A 23,652-nucleotide genomic window follows, 5' to 3' on the forward strand; every position below is an offset into this window, starting at 1 on the left:
GCAAAAAAAATTATTATAAATTCTCATGACGCGGGTATAGTTCTCTGGATTCCAAAAATGGTCCCCCTCAAACAAGGCCCCAACAACCATGTTTGCGCCGCGGTTAATGCGGAAGCCAGGATTTTGGAAGACCATAGATATACGTACAGGATTGCTAATGCTTTACATTAAGTTATAATTACTGTGGAAAAGAAGGGTTGCAGTACATTCTTTATTTTTTTCTATATATGTTAGCATGGCACCACATGCTATAGTTGTTCAAATTTAACACTGAAGATTACTGGGAAAGTTAAAGCATGATTCAGAAGATATTAATCATTCTGTATATTTTTTCACCATTTCATTTGCGAAACGTTATGGCCCTTCAGAGCACTGTATATCAAAGGTTTACGTTTTGAGCTCAAAATTTTATGATTTTATTTTCCTGTTTGATATCTTGAATGATTAATATGAGTATTTTTAATATAAAGTGTTATTATCTTTCATTTGATTCAATGTAAAAGCATACATGTACTTTTATTATGAGCACAAAATGCTTTAGTGCCAATGCTTTAAAAAAAGTAGCATAATCAAAGGACTGAAAGTTCTCAATGCTGGACATTTTAATGTGTACCTGGTATAAGATTTATAAATTAACAAAGTATTTGTAATACGAACGGCTCTTTCGGACAACGAAGGAGTTTTAGAAGGGATTAGGGAAATTGATGTAAAAAGGGATAATAATTTTAAAAAATGCCCGAATGATAAAAATGCCATATAAAATTAAGCATCGTCAAGCGAAGCATGGTTTTATTGAAGTATCTGTGGTCGCTATTTTATTCTATCAATTAATCATTCGAATGAAAGACACAAACTGTCTGATGCACATCTGAGTCAACTTCAATTTTCAATCTTAAAATCATACAATTACTACATATAGTAATAAAAGCTTCATTATGATCATGTATGAAACAAACAAAACATAAAACCCCTTAATAAATATTTTTATTAGAATTCGACCATTAGCTTAATTATATAAACAAATCGCAATGATCTGACATCACCATTGGCGTTGACACAGTTTAGATAATCAACGCGTGAAAGAAATATTTTAAACACACTTTGGTATACAATGTATGCATATATATTCACTTACATCCATTTAACCCGCTTCTTTAACTTATTCGATCTTTTTATTCTAGTTAAATATGTGATTTATATATCATAATTATGCTATTAGCAACACAATTGCAAAATTTTGCCTTAATATCTTCAGGTATTTTCCACAAATCATCTGAATTTTTTTCTGAATGCATTGAATTTTGTTTTTAAAAATGAATGAGTTGATAAATGAAAAAAAAACACATGTAAAATTAAAATCCTAGTCATAGCTTGCATGTATTAAATGAGGGAAAAATATATCAAATTAGTAATATGATTTATACATGTACACTTAGTAAAAATCTTGAAGTCCTCGAGTTTGAATCAAAATTTATATTTTCTTCTAAACACAAATAATTGCATGACATGCAGTAATAAAAGAATGTGTATCTTCTCAATGTTGTTTCTCTACATAAGTAGGATTCTTTTCCTGTCGAACCTAGCATCGTTTACCAAACAGAGCACTTCTTTTGTGGGTTCATAAAGCTGCTAGCATTGCAGTTAAAAGCTCTGGAGAAATCAGCCGAATTTTGCAATGTACCAATAACCCTGTAGAAAAAAGGTTTTTTTTACTTAGCTAAACGTAATGGAGGACATTTTAAAGAAATAAACAAGTTAATGTCCGCCATCTTATATAGATGTAGACCAAAAGTGTAAACAATTCTTAAACTGGCTAGTTTATGCCAAAATCTGACCAAAACTGTTGTCAAAAGATACAAGAGCAATAAAAATTGTGACTTTACACACAAATACATGACGTTATATATTTTTCTCCTATTGAAGGAAAAAAATTAGGTAGAGGGTAAATATTTTTTATTTGGGGAAAAATATATAACTTCAGGTGCCTGTAACTTCAAGGTTTAACCTTCTTATAAAAATGTTTGTAGAATGGACACCAATGGCATCTTTTTATATTTGTTAAAGATTTTTAATCTTCAACTTCAGTCTGCAGCTGCGCACCTCTAAGCGATTAAAAACATTGTTCTATACCTGCGAAATTTGCATACAAAATAACATGTAAAACCTCATGCTTTTTGCTTTTGCATCTGTTTAACAATAGCCTTGGTCAGTTTTTTGACATTTACAAGTCAGTTCTGGAATTTGTTTTTTACTTTTGGTCCTCATATGTACAAGATGGCATAACACCCCCTTACAAAGTTCTCAGAAGCTTTGATCATGTACCAACCAAGTTCATATTACGATGAACTTTTAAACATTGCTCATTGGTTATATTCTCGTTTAAGAAAAGCAAATCGCTCAAACTTTTTCACATTACAGTGTTTACATGTTAATAATAACTATAATCATTATGACGTAATTAAAAAGAATTAAATGTTTTTGCTTTTCTATACGTTTACAGAGGGAAAATATTTATGTACCTGAATCTTCCGGGACTGTGAACACCTGTCAGAATCCGGTTTATGGCAGCCTCCTTCCTCATATTTCCGCACCAAACCTATCATACAAAACTCTTTAAAAACTTGTTTTCTTAACATTGCTCTTCCATTCGATTGCCGTGACAACAAAAGTACATGTGTATCAAAATATATTTGTGCAAGAGATTTTAATTAACAGAAATAATATGCTAAAATAAAATAAGATTTAAAAGTGATGCACCATTCTGGAAACGGTTTTGCATTATAACAAATAAGGTTGTTCCAGAGTTTATTACTTCATTATTCACCTGAGCAAAATTAATGAAAAATATTTGATTGTGTGTGTATTTGACGCCAGGTAGCTGTTCCTCTTCACTCCCACGTGTCTCCACCCATCTTCTGTACGCCTGAAGATGAAAATAATTTAACAACCAGACATTAAAAATTGGTATTTTTGTCTAAAAAAAAATGTATCTTCAGAGGATGGACTCGTTTATGATAAATAACAGTGACTCCACCGATGCCTCGATGAAAGCGTTAATTTACCCTGAAACTCTCCTTTAGTCCCCCATTGTCGGCAATGTTCTCTCCCAGAGTATTTATACCATTCATCTGCAATAAAATTAGCATGACGTCAAGTGTTTTGTTCAGACTTTAGTTTTCATTGCGCAAGATTTTTACATTCCAGTAAAATACAGTATATATATATATATATATATATATATATATATATATATATATATATATATATATATATATATATATATATGTGTGTGTGTGTGTGTGTGTGTGTGTGTGTGTATACTTATAATGAATTTTTTTCGATATCATAGATAAAATTGAACAATAAACAAAATACAGATAAATATCTAGATTTTGTAAGGAAAACTTAATTTTTTAAACGATTTTCCGTTGTACGATAGGTGAGCGTTGCCATTGTGCTTTTATGACGTTATGATAAAACGAAGCGTTGTAGGAGTGCGTTTTAAGAAATGACATAAAAGAAAAAGTTAAAATTGCATGCCGTTGAAAATCTATACACAAAATAATTCTATACTCGGGGATATTTTTCTTAATTTTTAAATGAATCCATTTTACCAATCTAAATTTATAATACTTCAAATATATAATAGCAAAAATATGGTGCATTTTAATATATTGAGATGACCCCAATTAAACGCAGACGGTAGAATTTTAATATTTAAGTTTTTTTTATATATAAGGTAGAAAGTGATGTTACTAATCACATATTACAATTTGAGAAAAAAAGCAATTGTAGAATTTTTTAATCTGCTTAGATTTGCGAGAAATGATAATTTCCTATATCTTCCTATTGTAAATTACCTGCATTTTGAGATGGCTCCTAAAAAGATTCAGACGGTCGATTTTCTTAAAACTTTGCAAATAAACTTTGGTGTTTGGTGTTAATTACATATGGTTAAAAAATAAAGAGTTTTGCTATTGTAGTTTTTCCACCAAAAAACCCAAATCGGCATTCATTAAATCTATTGACCAAGCCTTCAAAAAATGATTGAGCCTTAAAAGCAATGTACTTTGATAAAAAAAATAGTTAAATTGACGAGTTAAAATTTCTTTTACATGCAAACAGAAGATCAGAAATATTCAGCGTGTTCGTGACCTTTCAATCAATGTTGTTACATGTAACTATTATATCTATAGTTTCTATTCGTTATGTCTGTACACAATGCCATAGATTGTGATCTGTATAAAACAAAGCAAATAAAAACAAATCATTTACTAAAGAGAAAAAATCCGGTATAAGGTATTCAGAGGAAATTCGGATTGAGCTCTACTGACCTTCATACCATCAGCTTCCGGTACAGAGAAGTCACCGTACTGGTCAATCAGACACTGCGCCTGGGTCTTAAACTTCTGTATCACGTCGTCCGTCCACCATTGCTTCAGGTTACCATCTTTGTCATACTGTCTTCCTTTAGGATATGACAGAATATATATTTTTCTTATTGTACGTTGTTGTTTATGGAATATAAAGTTGAAGAAACAAATTTTGGGGGCAAATTTCAGACTATATTTTAAGACTCATATTGTACATGTATTTGAAATTGTAATACATAAGTGAATGCTTATTGCAAAATTTGATATACCAAGTGGTTTTGTTTGTCAATGTGTAACACCTTTAGAGGTAACGTTGCGATGTTTAAAAAACGGACTTTTCTTGATCGATTTTGTAGCTTTTAATCATTCAAGTGTGAGTAAGCTGATGATGGGGGAGAGGGTGTATTTTTTTTTTAATTTAACATACATTGTTGTATATGTACATGAAAACCTTAGAAATGCTTCCTTGCAAAATACAATATATTTAGTTTTCTCTAAAAAAAGATGTAAATTTGCAATGAATGCAATAAGGACGTGGACGTTGAGTTGACGTCATATAATAAGGAAGTAAGAACTTATAATTTTGATTTCGGAAGAAAGAGTAAGTCTGTCATATAGTCATTCTAACGGAAGTAAAGTCATCCTAACGGAAGTACGTGTAATCTCATGATTGTTTCTTTATACACACACAACTACAAAAACAATCAAAATATAGGGGCGAATAGTTTGACATATTACATATAATGTAGTATAAAAGATTTTTTCATAATTACGTAATAGCATACCTCGGTCATCAAATCCGTGCGTGATTTCATGTCCTATGACCACGCCAATGCCCCCGTAGTTCATAGATCTAGATCATAGATTGTGAACATGGTGATTGCTTTATTGATGATATTCAATGTTTTATGCAATGTTTTATAAAATGTGAATTGCTGGTTCAATAATGATAAAACAATAATGTAGTTGTTTTGCCAGTAAAACACAAAGAACACGAACTCGCTTACTTTGTCTGTGTACGGGAGAAAAATGGCGGCTGTAAAATTCCAGCAGGAAACACTATAAATGAATGAATAGTAAGGTTTTTGGGGTATATTTCATAGGACTTTGGTCAATGAAATAGTTGTGCTACTACAGCTCATGAAGCAATTTTCTTAGGATAGATTAATTTTTGCATAACATGAAAATAGAACTCGTTACAGAATAGTTTTATATAATATCCAACCCACGTACTTATTCTGTTTAGAACACTGTTGTAATACGCATTTACTGTGGCAGGTGCCGAACCCCAGCTGTTTAATGAAAGAAAAATAAATGAAGGAAAAAAAATTAGTGGCCGTATAAAAGAAAGAGCTTGAAGTCTTGTCATTTCAACTTAAAAGAATCGCAAAGAAGTAAATAAGTACAAACGTGAAGAGGAAGCTAAAAACCCTACTCATTCTTATCCACTTCGTATCGTAGATATCGCAAGGAATCGATCGACGACCGTTTAAGATTGGACAATACGTTTTCAAAATATGTGTCTGCTGCAGCTGTGTACTGAAAAGAGACAAATGAAATCGGGTTGTACTTACTAGTATCATGCATACTGGTATTCTGAGTGGCATTATTTTTTTATTCATGAACATTTTGCTTTTCGCGAAATCTTTCTTGTCTGTATGAGAGAGAGAGAGAGAGAGAGAGAGAGAGAGAGAGAGAGAGAGAGAAGGCGAGCTTGATCTTTGTTCACAGTGCATTAAACATTATTTTGAGAATACAAAAATCTCGCTTATCATTTCGCTCACATTTTCGTAGTACTCATCCAACGCTGTGGTATTTAGGATAAAATCTTGATATCCAATCTTCTCTTGAATATATTTTGCCTTGATAATAAAAAAAAAAACCAAAAGAAACCTTTTAAAATTTGAGTATAGAAATATGTCGATGGACTTATAAGGATCAAATTGAACATAAAAAAGCATCTTTCTTTCTTTTTTTATTATACATCTAAATAAAAGTTCCCTTTCTGTACAGTTGTTGTCGGAGTACCTTTTCTTTTGCAAGAGCTCTTGTGGTATCGTCCATCCAAGTGTTTTCGTTAACAAGCTCCCCAAAAGCGTCTCTTAGATTGTGGATCATATCTAACGTCTATATAAAAGTACAAACATGTCGTAAAATCAAGATTGTAAGGTTTATTTTTTGGCGTCTAAATCAAATAACAATATGAGGGGCTAAGTTAAACGGTATTAAAATACAGCGAATTTATTAATTTTCGCGGTGCTCAGATTATAAGAATTATAAAAAAATTAACATACTGCAGAGGTACGATGTTTCATAGTTTGACAATCTCCCAATTTATAATTCACACTCAATGAGCGAATTTAAAACGGGACTAATTTAATGTCAGATTTCGTACATGTGGCATGTGGTAAAAATGTGGAATGACGAATAAATTAAAATCATGACGAAATCGTTTACAAGGGTATTATGTAAAAACAGCCCTTAAAGTATAAAACAACGTAAAATTCGCCATGGAGAGTCAAACCTGGAAATGAATGGTAAACACGAAATAACACAGTTAAAATCAGACCTTCGCGAATCTGGGTAATCAGAGTGCAAATGTTACACAGTTTACCTCTTTTTTAGCATCCTCATCAAAAGCTTCCTTTACAAACAGACGACCTAGGGAGAGACCGTAGTAAGTGTTGACGTAAGACGCACACGTCCGCCATCTTGCCCGAGGAGTTGAGGTGCCATATATAGCCTACAAAATCAAAACATAATTCTCAAAAACAATTAAATCTAATAATGACTGCCCCTCTTAGGATTTCTTGGCCAGTGTCGTTTACAACTTACCTTGTTATACTCAGTGGTAAGTTCCTGAAACTTCTGACCCAGATTACTTATTCTGTTTTTCATTATACGCCAGATTAGGTAATTTGCGACAGTTCTGCAAAGATTTTAAAAAAAAACCCACTGAATATTTATACTATTACTTCTTTTTTTCTTAAGAACATGTATGACTAAAAAAAATTAGTAAAGTTATAACAGTATCCATCTACATTAAAAAAGCATTGCAGTTTTAAATGTCTATATTATCATGAAAGCTAATCAATAACAAAACAAAAAATGAAGGATTGAATTAAACGTCTGTGTGGATTTGCGTTAGTATTACAATATATTTACTTTTTAGGATATTTTCCGAGGACTTCAAACATTTTTGAAAAATATGGAATGGCTCTAACGATGATGGTTTCATTGGGGGGTAAGGAGACGTCGACTCCATCAATGCTCATTACACGTGTAATAAAGCCTTCCCAATTAAACATTGCCTACAAATGAAAAGAAATCACAAAAGCTATAATCAACGGCAAAACCTAAGATTAAGTAGAACGACCGTTCCCTCACCAAACAGAAAGGTTATAATTTAGTACCTTCCAAAAATTTGTTCTTGTGCGAAATAAGCAAAAAACAAAATATTTTGCCAAAACAAATATTTCTCACATGGCTTCAAATTTCACTTTTATTTTTAATACGAATAAAAGACAAAGTAAACATAAGGTATTGCAACAAAGGTAATAACAAAATGTCTATTTATCTTTTACAATCACTCACATTAGATGGTACGGTATAGTTGTCCCTGAGTTTACTCATCTCTATCGGGTTGTACAACAAGAAGTTGTCTCTCCTGTCCTCATCCTTCATAGTGATCTAAAAGTGAAAAAAAATTAATAAAATTTCCGCCTGTTGTTGACCAATACACAAAGCAGCCTGTTTATAAGCCTTACAAGTCTTTCAAAACTTCATATCAATGTATATTAAACGTTCATCTTGAAAACTTTTTTTTTTTCATTCTATCTCCCACATATCTTTATTATTACTATTACGTGTGTGTTAATGCAAACAAGATTTTTTTTTTAATTGAATGTGCAAGTGTTAAAAACAATACATTTGCAATGTCGATTTCCAATTTAACAACGTCTTCCATATCCGCGGCCGCTGTAGTTGGGTCTGCGTGAAATTCCTCCGCCACAGCTTGGGCCAGCTTCTTGTAAGCTTGCACCATAGGATCATCTAAACCATTCAGATAGTATTTCCTACCGGGCATTCCAAAGTCGGGTTGATCTAACTAAAATAAACAAATTATGTAGCGATCATGAAAATCAAATAACGCTTTCTTTTCTTATATTTCTGAAAATACCGATGTTAAACTAGACAAATTCAGAGCGCACACGCAAAACGGTAAAGCATAGAGTTTACTTGTTGGACATTTCAGTCGACTTGACATATATTTTGATGACAAGTATACGACAGTGGCAGAATTTGTTTTTGATAACAAAATATTAGGTTCCCAGTCATGTTGAGAGCTTTCTGGCATATCAACTTAAAAATGTGACAAGTCAATTTTTAAATAAATTATCTGACAACTTATTGCGGAACTATATGCCACCACAATTGGTTTTTTTTTTTTAAATTAAAAACAGATCTGACTATATCATCGTCTCACGTATATAATTCTGATGGTGGAGTTTTTGGAGTCCGTGTAGACGTAGAGGTTTATGAGCGGCTTGTTGTTATATCGGAGTAGATCCAACAGGAGTGTTGTCAGGTCGTACTGTGACTCGCTCCAGTTACCGCCCTTGTTGTTACCCAGAACTGGCCACCCGCCGAGTTCCTTCAAAAGTCCAAACGTTGGCTCGATGCCACGACTGTCAATGTATGCTGGAAGAAGAGTTGATAGGACAAATCGTATGTACACAGAAGATAAGAAATTACTTCAAATAAGGGATGCTTTTTTATCACCATTTTGTTCACGTGTAGCATACGCATGCTTGTTAATTTCAAGTTGGAAATTTTACGAAATGAAAAATCTTCAACAATATTCAACGCAGTTAAATTATATGATTTATTTAGATAGTTTTTATAGACAGTTTGGATGAAGTATTGTCTGTATCTTTTAACTTGTATGTACAATTTTAGAGATTCTGGGTCAAATCTGGATTGCATTATAAAATTAAGACACATTTAAAGCTGTCTATATAATACTGATAAAAGTTAAATGATTTTTAGGAGGACAAAACTATGTACTCCTAATTTCTATAAAACGTAGACGCAATTAAATGTAACCTACATGTACTTTCTTTTGGCCTGGTTTAATGCCAAAGTCAAGACGGTTTGCTTTTTAGCACTAGGACAAATGTGAATATATAAGACGCGTGGAAGCAATAAAAAAATAAATGATTCAAAAGAAGAGGAACCCAAACATTATCGGAATTATTATTGGTATATTATTAACTGGCTTAGTGCCAAAAAAACATGTTTACCGAAGAAAGAAGTGAGCTGATAAATTATTTGATGACATCATGGACTAAATGTTTGTTGTTTTGTTTTTTGTTTTGTTTTTATTTTTTGTTTTGATTGTAGTTTTGTTTTGTTGTTTGGTTGTTTTTTTGTGTTTTTTTTTGGGGGGGGGGTGTTTGATATTGTTTATTTGCTGCCATTAAATCGTTTATTTGCCTCAACACTTACGGTGACGTACACATGTACATTTAAAATCACAGGCTTTTCTTGAATGTATGCGATTTCAATCTAGGGTCTTTTGTCATTTTATTTGCAAAAAGTAATTACAAAAAAAAGTATACGCGGATTAAAATGAATATGAATGGCAGTTGCGTTAATAGAATTAATATAAATCGCGATTGTATATAAAATGGCATTAGTAACGTGGTTTGAAAAGATGTTGACAGAATCAGTAGATGAGAATAACATACAATTGAATCCATATATATATATATATATATATATATATATATAAATATATATATATATATATATATATATATATATATATATATATATATATATATATATATATAATTTTCATGTAGGCCTAACTGATAATTATACTTTCTCAAAACAAATGAACTGAAATGTTAATAGGCCAATTGAGCTTTGAGGTTATAGAACTAGTGCCTGTATTAGACAATTATCTCATGATCTTTGAAGATTTGAAAATAAAAGGTTGTTGTCCAACAATATTTTTAAAGCCTAAGTACTTAATGAAAAACATGCCCACGGCTTTTGGTTTTAAGGTATAATTATCTGGGTAGGTATAATTATCTGGGTAGAAGACAACATCTCATAACTAGGATAACTTCTATGATTTTGGTCAAAATCCCCAGGATTTGTACTATTGTGTGCATTTTAATTATTATTAAGGTTTCTTTTGCAAAATCCCTTTCAAAATTAATTTATCTAGATTTTTGGGTATCAGCCAATCAGAGGGCTACATGTAGGAGATAATCAATCGTATAATAAAGCAATTTTTTGTATTCACATGACTGCACAGATGAATGTTGTATCTTATAGGCATTGAATATTAATAATTTTGTTTGTATTTTATTTATACTTGGTTACTAGAATTTTAGAACCTACTTTGATTGATACAGGACTTGTAGAGGTTTTTGGCGTGTACCACGGATAAAGGGTCGTCTTGCTGGGCCGGATATTCCAGGACAGCTACAATATAAATAGATAAACATGTTCATATGTTATATTGTGTTGTGTCTTCTTTTTTTTTTAACGAAATCGAAAATTACGTTCTACTACAATATTAGAATATACTGCCAACTCAAGCATTTTATATGTATACTATTATCTATTGGGATAAAATAGTTTGCCATTTGAAAACTGACGTAAGTATATTTTAAAATAAAATATTTGTCTAAATAAATCATTAATTTTTTAAAATCTATTTTCTTCTTAATTTATTCGGTACAAAATTTGAGAGGCTTTCTGCATATTACTTACATTTCATTGCTTCTGACAATTTTAATTTCATGCTAAAAAAATTCTACAAACTCTAATCAAGACTACATTTACTGCGAATTGTTAATTTCAGTTATGATGAACAAACAATTGTATCTAAATGTCGTTTGAGCAAAAGATTCTTCTTCCTCTTTTTTGGATATATCGTGATATATATCAATGCATACTAATCCTTCACTTCAAAATAGCATCAAAATGGCAAATTGTGACGTCCGTGTAAATATATATATATATATTTTGAAATATAAAATAAAACACTCCTCGATATGCAAGAGAGTTTTTGTCTTATACACTATAAAGAAAAATACTGACATCTCCATGCACTCTAGGTGCGTCTTATCCGGTCTCTTTTTTTAATCCGACGTGACCTACTTTTCATGATAACTTCCACGTCCTCCCGAACGACACTGAACATTGTATAGCTGGAGACGTCCTCGGGAATGACATTCTTTTTTGCCCATGTTCCGCAGGCAAACTCGTAGAAATTCTCACAGGGAGCGACTTCCGTGTTTAAAGAACTCAAGAGTCGCGACGCTGAAAAAATAACCATCATGTGGTTTAAGTACTGTTCTTCTTTGTCATTTTTTTTTTATTTAAAATCGTTTTTTCCATAACCTTGTCAAACGACTTTTGAGAGCTAGCTGGTATCAAGACAATAGGATTTCGCTTGTTTTCAATTACCAAGGGTTTACTTGTTTTCCTTCATTAGGAAAAAACTCTAGCAATAGCTTTAAAACAAAAATTCTTTAATCTGATTTCTTTTGCAATAAAGAAAAGTAAATGTTCTTTCCTTGCTACTTTTACTTAATTAAAACGATCTAATGTAAAAGCTCATTTTCACCATTGGTTCGGTATTATGTGAACACCCCCCCCCCCCGTTCCCCCCCCCCCCCGTTTTTTTCCCTTTTATTCATTGTTGCACGCTAGCTTGGCTCTGTCTTAATACTCTAATCTAAAAAAAATCATTGTTAAGAAAATTTTAAATATGTGTTAAATTGTAATCTTATTAATGCATAAAAATTTGCAATATAACATGGGTACGATGCGATTTCATAATTATTTAAAAAAAAATACTTTTAAAATAAAAAAATAATACCAATTAATAATGCATGGCTGGATTTTTGATAATTGGATCTATTTTTTATTAAATCTCGTCGGATAAGGGACCCGTGAGAAGATAGTATCTCTTTCTGAGATACAAGTACAAGTGATAACGGTAGCCAACATCTCGAGAGCAGATCTGTCAAGAACTGGAGAGAGCAATTGTTATATTGCTTTACAGACTCTCCAAAGGCTCCTCAGAACGCTACCATCTCCACCATTAGCGGACGACAATAAAATCATCATATGGGGCCATAAAGACCCCCGGGAGGACTGCCTTACGTAATGGTTTTAGGTACAGGGCTCGTGCATGTGTGAGCCATGTAACATAGAATCAACTTTGTGATCCTCCATTTTCAGATATCTATCTATAGCATTACATGCATTTATTCCAATTTGAAAGGAAAGTGCATTGTTATTTGATTTGATTCAAAGAACAATTGGAAGCACTTGCGTATATTTTGGGACACATTATTTGAAGATGCATTGGCTATGAAATTATGCAGTTGGTTTTTTTTTTTTGATGTATGATAGCGGAGAGTGGGAATGGGGTATAAAATGGAATTCGTCACACGATTTTAAAAACAATGTAAAACCAAAATAACCAAAGGTTTTATAACCCTATCATATATTTAATATCTATACATACCAGCTATTGAACATTCTGGGGTAAGACAGATGTTGCCTGCAAAAAAAAAGAAGAGCAGAACAATACGAAAGTGTCAGAATTAAAAAAAAACAACAACAAACGACCCAAATCAAATATAATTAGATTAATTTAACAAATCTTTGATGTCTGTAAAAATCATGGGTTTTTTTTGCCATAAGTTTGAATTCTTTAAAAAGAATTTGATTTACATAAATCATTTCACAACTTTTTCTAGAAATAATTGAAAAGATTTTATAATCATATGCAACTGACTATCTTCAAACTTTGCCACCAAAGAAATACACGATCCCCAGATTGAGATGTTTATGCTTCAAGATAATTAACTTTTTCAAAAGCGAGTATCTACCCCTCCTTTATCTAATACAGTATGTATATATATTTTTTTATATATATAAAGCTTTACATAACAGAACTATACATGTAGCATGTAACTATCTATAAAAAGTGCGTGATTTTCAAGGACAATACAATTTTAGGGTAAGGATTTTGTAACTCTTGAGCCTGTCTGTAAATCATCTCGTTTCTATGAAGTTCAGCAATTCAAGCATCTATTCAGGGGTCATTTTAGTTTTACCTACCCATCAAGTTATTTGTACAAGATTGTGATTTGAAAGCTATAAACATCCCTAAATCTGTGTCTTATGAGTTTTTGTCCTAAATACAAAACCCTAGAAAAATTTGGTTATATATTTGAAGAAAAATAAGCAAATGTATTATGAATTTCCATTCTTTGCTTCTCAATTTGAAGAAATGTTCTTTTAGTAACCGTTTTGGTAAATATCACAAACATGTACAAACCTGTGTATACAATTCAATGAATACGATAAATTGCATTTCGAGGGTTTCCGTTATAACTACCACCCCTCCCTTTCTCGAAGCCAACTAACCACATTCTGTGGTTTCATTTCAATTGTCATGGATTAAATCAAATTCGGAATGCTATACATTATGGATATCTATAATCATACCTACATAATTTTCGTATGATTTTAAATTACCATATAGTTATCATACTTCGATATGAACATTTCATATCAGTAAACGATCAAAAATTTACTCTACTACGTAAATCAGTGATCACCAAATTTGATAAAGTACAGCAAAATATGGCTAAAGAAGACGAATTTTAAAATTTGGTAACATGCAATGATAACGGTTAATGGCCTATTTTGAATTACCAAATGAAACATACATGTGAACCTAAGAGAAATAGGTGTACATACAGATTGACAGACAACTGAGTTATACTATTTATGCATATATAACGATCTTCTGACATTGCAACAGGCATACATTATAATCGACAGTGCAAAAATAACCCATCGTCATGTACTGACAAATACAGTATAACATCAAAGACATACTGACGCTGTGAGAGACTTATCGACTTGCATATATATACTAGTATATATACTGACAAATATGGTATTGCGGCTTATAATGATGAATACGCTGTAAAGACATACAGACATTGCGGCGAACTCATGGAGTTACATGCATACTGACTAATAAGTTTGAACGACATACAAACATTGCGATGGTCTCATTAACTTATACTGACATGAAATACTGTTTCAGACATATTGGATTTTACCGACATGCAGACATGACCTAAAGGCAGTTTCAGAGAATCGATCAAAGACTTAATTTTGAAATCACTGAGAGACGTACATGTTCAATACCGACGTATAGTATATGTATTGAAAATTGCGCGTACTGACTTAAAATTAAATGTTGATTGTACCAGTCATTTCATTTATCATTCGTTTTCTTAATTTGACCACAATTTTTGAAGTTCGTATAATATTTTTGCATTAACATATTTAGCCTGGCATCTAAAATCCAAAGAAGTCTTGAAAAAATAAATTAAAAAACGTTCTGATTTAAAAAAAAAAAAAAACTTTTGACTAGGTTGTTTTTTTTACAAGGTTAGCCAAGATTTAATACTCAAGGTAAAAAAATCATTTAAATGGGGGTGGGGTTTAATTTATTTGGTTGCGCTAAAAACACAAAAGAACGAATTCTGTTAACTTCGGCTAAATTAGACTAACTTGAAGAGCTGGCGCCGGTTTCACCAGCTGTGTTCAGTTTTTCCTCTTTGGTGCTGTTGATATAGAGGACAATGAAAACAACACAGACTGCTAGAGTGGCCACACTGAAGAAGATTAAAAACTTCTCTAGGTTTGTTCTGGGTCCTTTCTTCTTAAAGCTGAAAAATACATATGAAAAATAAGTTTGCAGTAATTAATATGCTCAAATTCAAAATGTGTAAATATATTCTCACAGCTGCGTTATGCTGAAAACCGCAGGTAACTGTTTTAAAAATTCTAGCTACCATCTTGACCCCCCCCCCCCCAAAAAAAAAAATCACTCTTTATGATAAGCTTAATAACTTTCAATGATTTAAATTTTAAAGTGGTCAGTTATATATTTTTACAAGTCGGTGCTATCGTATGGATTTTTTTTTTCAATTTTGTATGAAATCTGTTTCCTATCAGATTTAATACGGTGGGTCATGCGTTTCTAGACGTGCGTCATAGAAATAAATGACCTCCCTCGCTTACTGACCGTCTCAAAACATCGGCGTGTTAATTGGGCCTCTAATTGGTCGTTAAAATTTTGATCTGGAGGAGTATGATCTAGATGAAAATTTGGACGTGATAACATGCATGCACAAAACTTGGGGGAAAAAATGTAAACAAATCTAATATTTGGCTTGCATGTTTCTTTAAATGACAGGTACTGAAAAAATAAGACTTTGGGGATGCTTTTAAAAACCCGACCTGATAAAATCTCGTGCAACACCTTACTTGAACGACTGTTAATGTACATTTAAATGGACATTTAACTGAGGCAAACATGTTATCATTAGCGACATGGAAGAACCCGAAAGAAAAAGGCGAAATAAAAGGTCACACGTGTGCGTGCATAACACCTGAAGAAAAGCTGAAAAAAACAGTTACAAATTTAAAAAGGAACAAATTTAATTGTGATAAATTTAAAAAATACAAGACAATATGACGTAGAGAATCAAGAACTGATAAAACATCTTTCACACACCTTTGAAACGTTGATTATTGGTTTAATTTATCCTACTTAATTTAACTTGAATTTGAAGTTTCTTTTAAGCAGATCTTTTACATGATACATAATTTTGTGTCTACTTCATGATAGGACTAAACGAAATATTTTTTTTCTAAAGTTAACATTATTGTTAGTATTTTTCTTACCTTAGTTCCACATCTTGAACATCTAGTTTCGTCTCGTTATTTTGCTGTTTCCCGTTTTGCATTTTGCTTTTCGTTTAAAAAAATTTTAAAATACCCCCCGGAAACACCTTTTTCGTCTTCTCAAAAAAATATATATAACAAAATGCAAAAATCCACGAACCAATATCCCCTTTCTAACACCTTTTCGGGGGTCAATACGAGATAAGAGCCTATAGATTTCGTTTCCTTTATCCGTTATCCCTTTTTTAATTCTAGCAACGTTATGACCGTGCGGTCAGGCCGAAAGATACCGTCATTCTGCGGGTACTTGGTTACTTTAAACCGTCATAAAATCGCCGACATTCAAATTGGTACATGCAGATAAGTCAAACAACAGGCCCGGGTGACACCGTCGGGGTTTGATATTTACAATACCAACATACGTACGGTACATGTATGAATATAGAAAAGATACAACAGGTGATCGAAGATACATGTATATAGCATAACATTAAGATCACTTTGCCCCTCCCGGCTGAGATTTTGATTCACCTTATTTTAATTGTTGGTCTTTTGTCCGCCACGGATGATGGTTTGACCTATCTTCTCTTAAAAGCATGTATTAGAAGGTTTTTTTGACCAGTCAACACTTTTAAGAAGATTATTATTAGAAATCCACATGGATGTCTGAAAAGTGGAGGCAAAAGGCTTTCACTGGATGGAACGTAAGATTTAGATAAGTATTGCAAAAGGAAATAAAGCAGTGATTTGACCTTTAGGAGCGATAGATTATGTGTCTAGGGTTAACACATGGTAAGATTAAGACTAATATTTTTAAAAAAGAGACTTTACCTTGTGTATACCTTTACATGTATTTATGTTTGCATCATCGACGTTCTAACATTTGTCATTTTGAATTTTACATGTATTTGTTGTTGAATTATTTATGCTAGATAACGCAAATTGTTCCTTTAATTAAGGAAGTGGAAGTTTTTGGATTCTAAGTTAGTGTTTACAAAAGGAGCCAATAGCAGCTGATAGTAGACAATCAAAGAAACTTTGATAATCATGTCAAAGGCATATACAGGAGTCGCCAAGCTAAACAATCTACTCAGTATCCCAAGGTCACTTTCACTTAACTTTATACCTGCCGTTTTATAGATACATGTACATGTACAACTCTCTCTGCATAAAGGAACTGTTGATCCATGGAAATCAGGGTCGACTTGTAGAAAGACGACACAAATGCATGCGTAAACCTATCTACATGTCAATTTTTAAGGTGGTATGGGACACGTCCATGTTGTGACGAATTGTTTATCAAAGTAAACAATAAAATGAAGTGTAATTATAATATAATATAATTAAATATTATAAATATTTTCTTTCCCAATATTGTCACCTAACAGCGTAGCGCAGTGGGTTAGTGGGTTGACTACGAATCTGTAAGTCATGAGTTCGTATCCCTCTTGGAGATTTACATTTTTACCTCTCCAAACATTTTTAAAAGCTTTTTTTTTGGTTATATATTGTAAAAGTTGAAAATTCTAAACCGGTGTAAGTCTGTCAATTATAATGTACTTTAATCCACATTAATATCGACAGTTGTCCCATACCACCCTAATGTATTTATATGAATTGGGGAATTTTTCAGACGATTTCCCAGAACCACGTGGAACTAATTGGTAACAATCACACATTACGTAGTACAGCTACTTAGGATCCTTCCTCAGTACTCTCAGCTTTTCCTCGGTTTACTTTTCCTTTGAGCGGTTGACGAGGATTATGTGAGAGAGTAAAAGCAAACAATATTTTACATGTCGTGTCATACCAAATGACGTATCTTATGACGAGTAACAACCAAACTGATGAACTTAGCCATGACTATGTCAAAGCCATTTAAATAGATCTAAAGGTATTAGAACCAATTTAACAAGAGCTTGGACTTTGGGTAGTTGTGTCAATCAGCAATGTGACGTAGGCATGTCTATTCATTGCTAGCCACTCAGCCATGGCAAGATTTGTCTGGCTTTTGAGCTAAAACTACACAACCGGTGCATATTTCACTTGAAACCGCGTCATTTTTAACTTGGTTTGACGCAAGAAATAGATAGCTACGTCCTACTGAAAGTCCAAGGTCTTGTTAAAATGGTTCTAATTTTACGGTTTCTTCAGAAAAATGCAACAGTATAATACAGTTACTATAATGAAAGAGAAACAGTGAAATGAAAGAGGAAATGATGTCATTGAAAAAATCGAGGATCAACATGACATAAGATGAAAATTATTGTTGGATCAAGACGTAGATGTGTGTTGTGTAAGTGTACAATATAAGTAAAACCCTTGCTAGTAGTCAATTCAAAATTTCAGTTCTAACTTCCATTGGAAAGACAACTTGGTAAATGTAATTGTAATGAAAAGAAAGTTATATACTAGGAAATAATTAGGGAAAAAGGTTAAGGAGGCTTGTTAGTCAACAGATTACCCATGAAATCTACTGAAGAAATTCAGATATACATGTAAACTGTCTTTAAAAAAATCCAAATAATTTGTTAATTTCTCTGTGCTGGATAAATATGCCAATGCTAAGGTTGCATTTTATTACCTGCATAAGATGCATTCGTTAAAAAAACTTTTATACCAAATGATACATCATTGTCTAGAAAATGTATTTTTAAAAATTTGAAAATAAAACAACTCCTGTTGCAGTTGAGATATTTACCTTTAAAAATCAGTATCTCATGGGGAAACTAATTATTTTCATAAGAGATATAATTTTCCAACAGGGATATTTTGAAAATCCTGTAGGATGTATCTCACCTGTCACCTGACAGGTGAGATACATCAATAACAAAGGTGGTTATAAACTCTCTGATCAATTGCCTATCATATGACATATTTGACATTTTCGAAACATGCACATAGTGCAAAAAATGCCACATTGTCACCGGCATAATTATCCGTCATAGTGCTGCTTAAAATTTTGAATTTTTTTTCTTTTTTTCTTAATACAAGACTCTTCTTTTCAAGGTTTCATAAGTCACTTTTTATCAAAAAATTAATACGTCAAACAAATATCATTATGTCAAACCAGACAGGGGATTACAAGAGTACTCCAATATTTCCAACAGAGTTCTTGCATATTTAACACGTCCAAGGCAAAGTCCTTACACCAGGCTTTTAGCCTCTCATTGGATTCCATTTTAAGATGATGTTGCCGTAATTACGTATACATCTTTTCTTGTAATAACAATAGAATTGTTATAATAGCATTATATGACAGGATTCTTTTTCGTTACAACGAGACACGTGAAATTATACATATTTGAAAAGTAATTTTAAAAAATATGTATATTTCCTAACAACAATTTTGAACTTCTTCAGATTGTCATTGAGTTATTGTAGGGGTTAATTAAGTAATCATGATGATGATATTCATATAAACTGACCAGAAATGATTACTAGAAAGTTTAACCCTTAGATATTTGTGAGATTGGACGTGTTCTAGTTAACAATCATTGGTAGAATCAAGGTTTTTTTAAAGAGTGCAAAAACCTAAGTTTTGGTGGAAAGTGTATCTAACTGGTAGAACCATATTATTGACGAATTATCTTGTCACAGATTATTGTAGAAAATACACATCCATAAGTCAAACTCAATTTTATTTACTCAAAATATGAATCTTATGGCACATAATAACCTCTCAGAACAGATGCAGTACCATCCGATATTTCGAATCAACCGGAATTACGCAGGATACAGCATGCGCGCGCACTTTGTCACATCAGCATTTAAATCGAATTGCTGATAATGGGAGATTCTTGGAGGATGCATTTATTATGAGAGGTCCTAAAATAAACGACCATCTCCAAGCTTGTTTACGACATCGAATGCCAGTCAAGCGTACTTTGCTTTCAGACGCACTGATAGATATCACCTGACCTACTCGTGAAACGACTGATTAATTTCCGTCATTCGACATAGGGAATTGTCGCCTCAACAAGTACTTCTATGCTGAACACACTTTCGGAACAATCAATTATTGGACTGTTAATATAGAAATATGATTAACGTGCCATTCTCTCGGAATTGTCTTTGCGACTTATTAAATAATATTCAGCACAAGACCCCGAACTTAAGCAATTGGGCGCTGGACTATTTATAAGCAATAAACTGCTCTACATCCCATTGTAGATAAAAAGGATCTGTAAACTATTAATGATGAACTATAATTCGTAAGAGAAACTTGCGTTCTGACATGAATTAAGGTAATGCGTGTTTGCTGTAAATAAATTTATCATTTCTGAAGTTCATGATTTTTTTTAATGTGACATGTCATTATTTGAACCCCCCCCCCCCACCCCCACCCCCAAGAAAAAAAAACACCATGCATGTTGTTTAGCTTTCAGTAAAGAATTTCTACATTGCCTTTGCAAACAGTAATTTGGAAATCTGGCCGAAAAAAATATTGTTTGATATGAAAAAAATCAGAGAGAACATTGAAACTGGGTTTACTGGTGATTAAAATAGTGGCCTAAATCTTAAAAGAGAATGCGGTTAATATATGGTTGATTTCAGAACTACCATAGCAAGCAATTCCGCTTCCGCAGTTTGACTTTTATTGCTTATCGTGAGATAGTTGTAAAGACAATTGCTTTCCGTGTTGATTTACGATTTGCAAGTTGTAAATCTGTCTTCTGTAAAGTTTTGCAACCCTTTACAAGAACGATTTTGCACGTAATAGGTACAGAACTATAGTTCTACGGGAAAAAAATGGGTTGACATGGCGTAGAACTAAATAGTGAAAAAAAGGTTCAGGAGGTAATTTTTTTGGATGCTGTGGGGTGGTTGGGGTGGTGGGCAGGTGAAAGTCTTTAAGAAGAAATTTTTCCTTCTTAGTTATGCCGAATTGATAAACGATTTAATTAGTTATTAGATTTTATGGTTATATGGCTTTATCAACAAATGCATGTATAGTATATGTAGTCTAATGTGCATGGCTCAGTAAATCAGCGCATATTCATACAAAATATGGGTCTGTTCTCGTTTTGCACACATTTGAAAATTAGGTATCGGAAACAATGCGATAATTGCTTAATTGATATAGTCTGTATCACAGTTCATGTGAAGGGTTTTGACAATAAAATACATGTAAATAAAACATATCTACCCGCAATTGATATTAACAATTACAATGTATTCTATGTTACAATATAAATTGCATAAAAGCTCATTTACATAATCATTGACATCCACGCTCTTGAATTCAATTTCAAACATCAAATTGGTCATGAACATTTTCATTTATTTTTTTTAAATAATGAAGATTATTGCGAAAACTTTGTACATGTAGTGCTTTTGTTTTAACTTACCGCCTTTAAGAATTAAATAAATAAATGTTTTTGAAATATGATATCATGTATTGATAACCGTTGAATTCAAGATGTACACCGCCGAATTTTGGGGGTAAGAAAGCAACAGCAAGCAAAGCATTAGCCATGATGAACCAGTAAGTGTGAGTGATGAGTTTCCAGAATTCAACACTATATAAATAGTGCCTGTTTGGGAGGGTAACTGTTGAAATTGACACCACGAGAAAGCCATTGTCAACCGACGACTTGGTTTGTCAATTTCAAAAGTTACCCTCCCAAACAGGCACTAATTATTTTATTATACTGAATGTCATAATTTTAAAGAAAATTTTTCTGTTCTTATTTAGAAATGAAGTGAATTCTACGGCGAACTGTACGCGCATAATTTACGCGCATGTAACAATTCGTTGTGTTACCCGTTGCTAAGTGTGTTGCTAACGTTGAGGGTAATAGAACGGATTATCAACTGCGTCTAAACCAATCAGATTTCAGTATTTAACATGAAAGTATTATAATATCTGTTGTGTACTGAATGCTGATTAAAATACAACATATAGTCACCTTAATATTTGATGCAAAAGATAAATAATAGTGATAATTTACATTTGGAAGGTCACTCGATACAGGATGATATGTCCAGTGTGGATGAGCAGTGACCTTCAGTGAGATTCACTCATTTGGTGGCAATTTTGGATCACATCGAGTTTCGTGTTTTTGGACGTTTGAAGTGTCGCTATGCAAAGTACAAAACTTTGATAAATGAATCTTACCTACAGTAATAAGTTATCTGTTACAAGTTTTTAACAGAAAATATCATACGCTAATATTACAATTATGTTTTTGCTCACACTAATGGAGGAAGTTTGACAAGTGAAAACGCTGTTAAATATTTTTCATTTATACTGTAGCTTGGAGAAGTTGACAAACCGTATGGTGATAAATCGACAATTTTATCAATGTTATATGCTTCAGGAGCAGTAAAGATTTTTTCTCAAAACCTATCAAATTTAGACATTATTCATGCATTTTCAAAACATTAACAAATGAAACGTAAGTTATCTGTTACAAGTTTGAAGAGAAAATATTATACGTTAATATTAATTTATGCTTTTGCTGACATTAACGGAGAAAATTTATCTGTGAAAACGCTGTTTAATAATTTTCATTTATGCTGTGGCTTGAATACTCAAAGAAAACTGACAAACTGTATGATGATAAGTCGACAAATTTTTATGCTTCGAGAGCTGTAAAGATTTTTCTTCACAAAACCTATTAAATTCAGACCTATTCATGCATTTTCAATCCTCCCCAGGTTTAGGTATATCAATATCAAAAACTTTATTTTGGTCGGAAAGTTCTCTGTCAATATACCGAGCAGTATTTGTCCGACTCTGTTCAGCTCATAAAAATAAGACAATGATGTAATGAGCACATTCAAAACAATAATATTACAGTTGAAATAATTTAATTATCTGATTGTACATGTAATATGCATGTCAGTATCTCTATGTTTGTTGTGTCAATTATTTATTTACTCATTGACTACCCCCCCCCCCCCTTTCCTCCAGACAATCACGCCCCCCCCTTTTTTTTTTAACTTATAACCATTCATCACTGAGGTAGGAAAAGGCAATCTGTAAATTTGTCACTGGGTTTCTATAAAGAAAAGATTGGACATATTTCACATGTCCAATTAAATATACCTTCTTAGATATTAATCAAACATAACGTTTTTCATGTACCAAATGCTTAATCAATTTTATAGCACTGGACATAGGATCCATCAGTTTCAGCATTGGCCCTCTGGATTTTATCAGAAAACCATACGTTGATATATTGATGTAATCCCCAAGTAGAAGTTGATACACCCATTTATCTTTTATCCTCCCACCGAGACGAAGTTTGAAATTGGAGTGCAAGGAAAATGAATCTGCGACGTTAACGAATGTTATTTTTATTCTATAAAGCTTTAAAAACTGTTTGCTATTTGATTTGAAAAGTATTGGAAATTTTCACTTGTCTTTCGACCGTCAAAATAATATGATAACTTTTTTTTAGATGGATTATCACAAGAATAAAAATTGTTTCGCTGAAACCAGTAGGTCTTCGCTTGACATATC

At 32.5% G+C, this 23,652-nt stretch overlaps 1 protein-coding gene across 2 annotated transcripts; it reads right to left on the reverse strand.

The window, feature by feature from the left end:
* Positions 1–966: 966 nt before the first annotated feature.
* On the reverse strand, positions 967–16,528 carry LOC105321824 (neprilysin). Of its 2 annotated transcripts, XM_011420282.4 has the most exons (22): positions 16,182–16,506; positions 15,003–15,160; positions 12,931–12,966; positions 11,553–11,714; positions 10,788–10,871; positions 8,860–9,074; positions 8,302–8,481; positions 7,968–8,063; positions 7,539–7,684; positions 7,209–7,302; positions 6,988–7,116; positions 6,402–6,500; positions 6,158–6,235; positions 5,809–5,912; positions 5,607–5,665; positions 5,381–5,432; positions 5,159–5,226; positions 4,335–4,468; positions 3,063–3,128; positions 2,825–2,923; positions 2,520–2,596; positions 967–1,689 (listed from the first exon to the last, which is right to left on the reverse strand). In XM_011420282.4, the coding sequence occupies exons 1-22, from the start codon at positions 16,241–16,243 to the stop codon at positions 1,590–1,592; spliced, it is 2,298 nt and encodes a 765-aa protein (XP_011418584.3). In that variant the 5' UTR covers positions 16,244–16,506; the 3' UTR covers positions 967–1,589. The 2 variants fall into 2 exon arrangements, with proteins under 2 accessions (XP_011418584.3, XP_065935212.1); XM_066079140.1 differs by lacking the exons at positions 967–1,689; positions 2,520–2,596; positions 2,825–2,923; positions 3,063–3,128 and adding an exon at positions 3,832–3,879 and having other exon boundaries at positions 16,182–16,528.
* Between the last annotated feature and the right edge of the window lie 7,124 nt (positions 16,529–23,652).

Source organism: Magallana gigas, chromosome 3 (genome assembly GCF_963853765.1).
Source record: "Magallana gigas chromosome 3, xbMagGiga1.1, whole genome shotgun sequence".
NCBI classification, from domain to species: domain Eukaryota; kingdom Metazoa; phylum Mollusca; class Bivalvia; order Ostreida; family Ostreidae; genus Magallana; species Magallana gigas.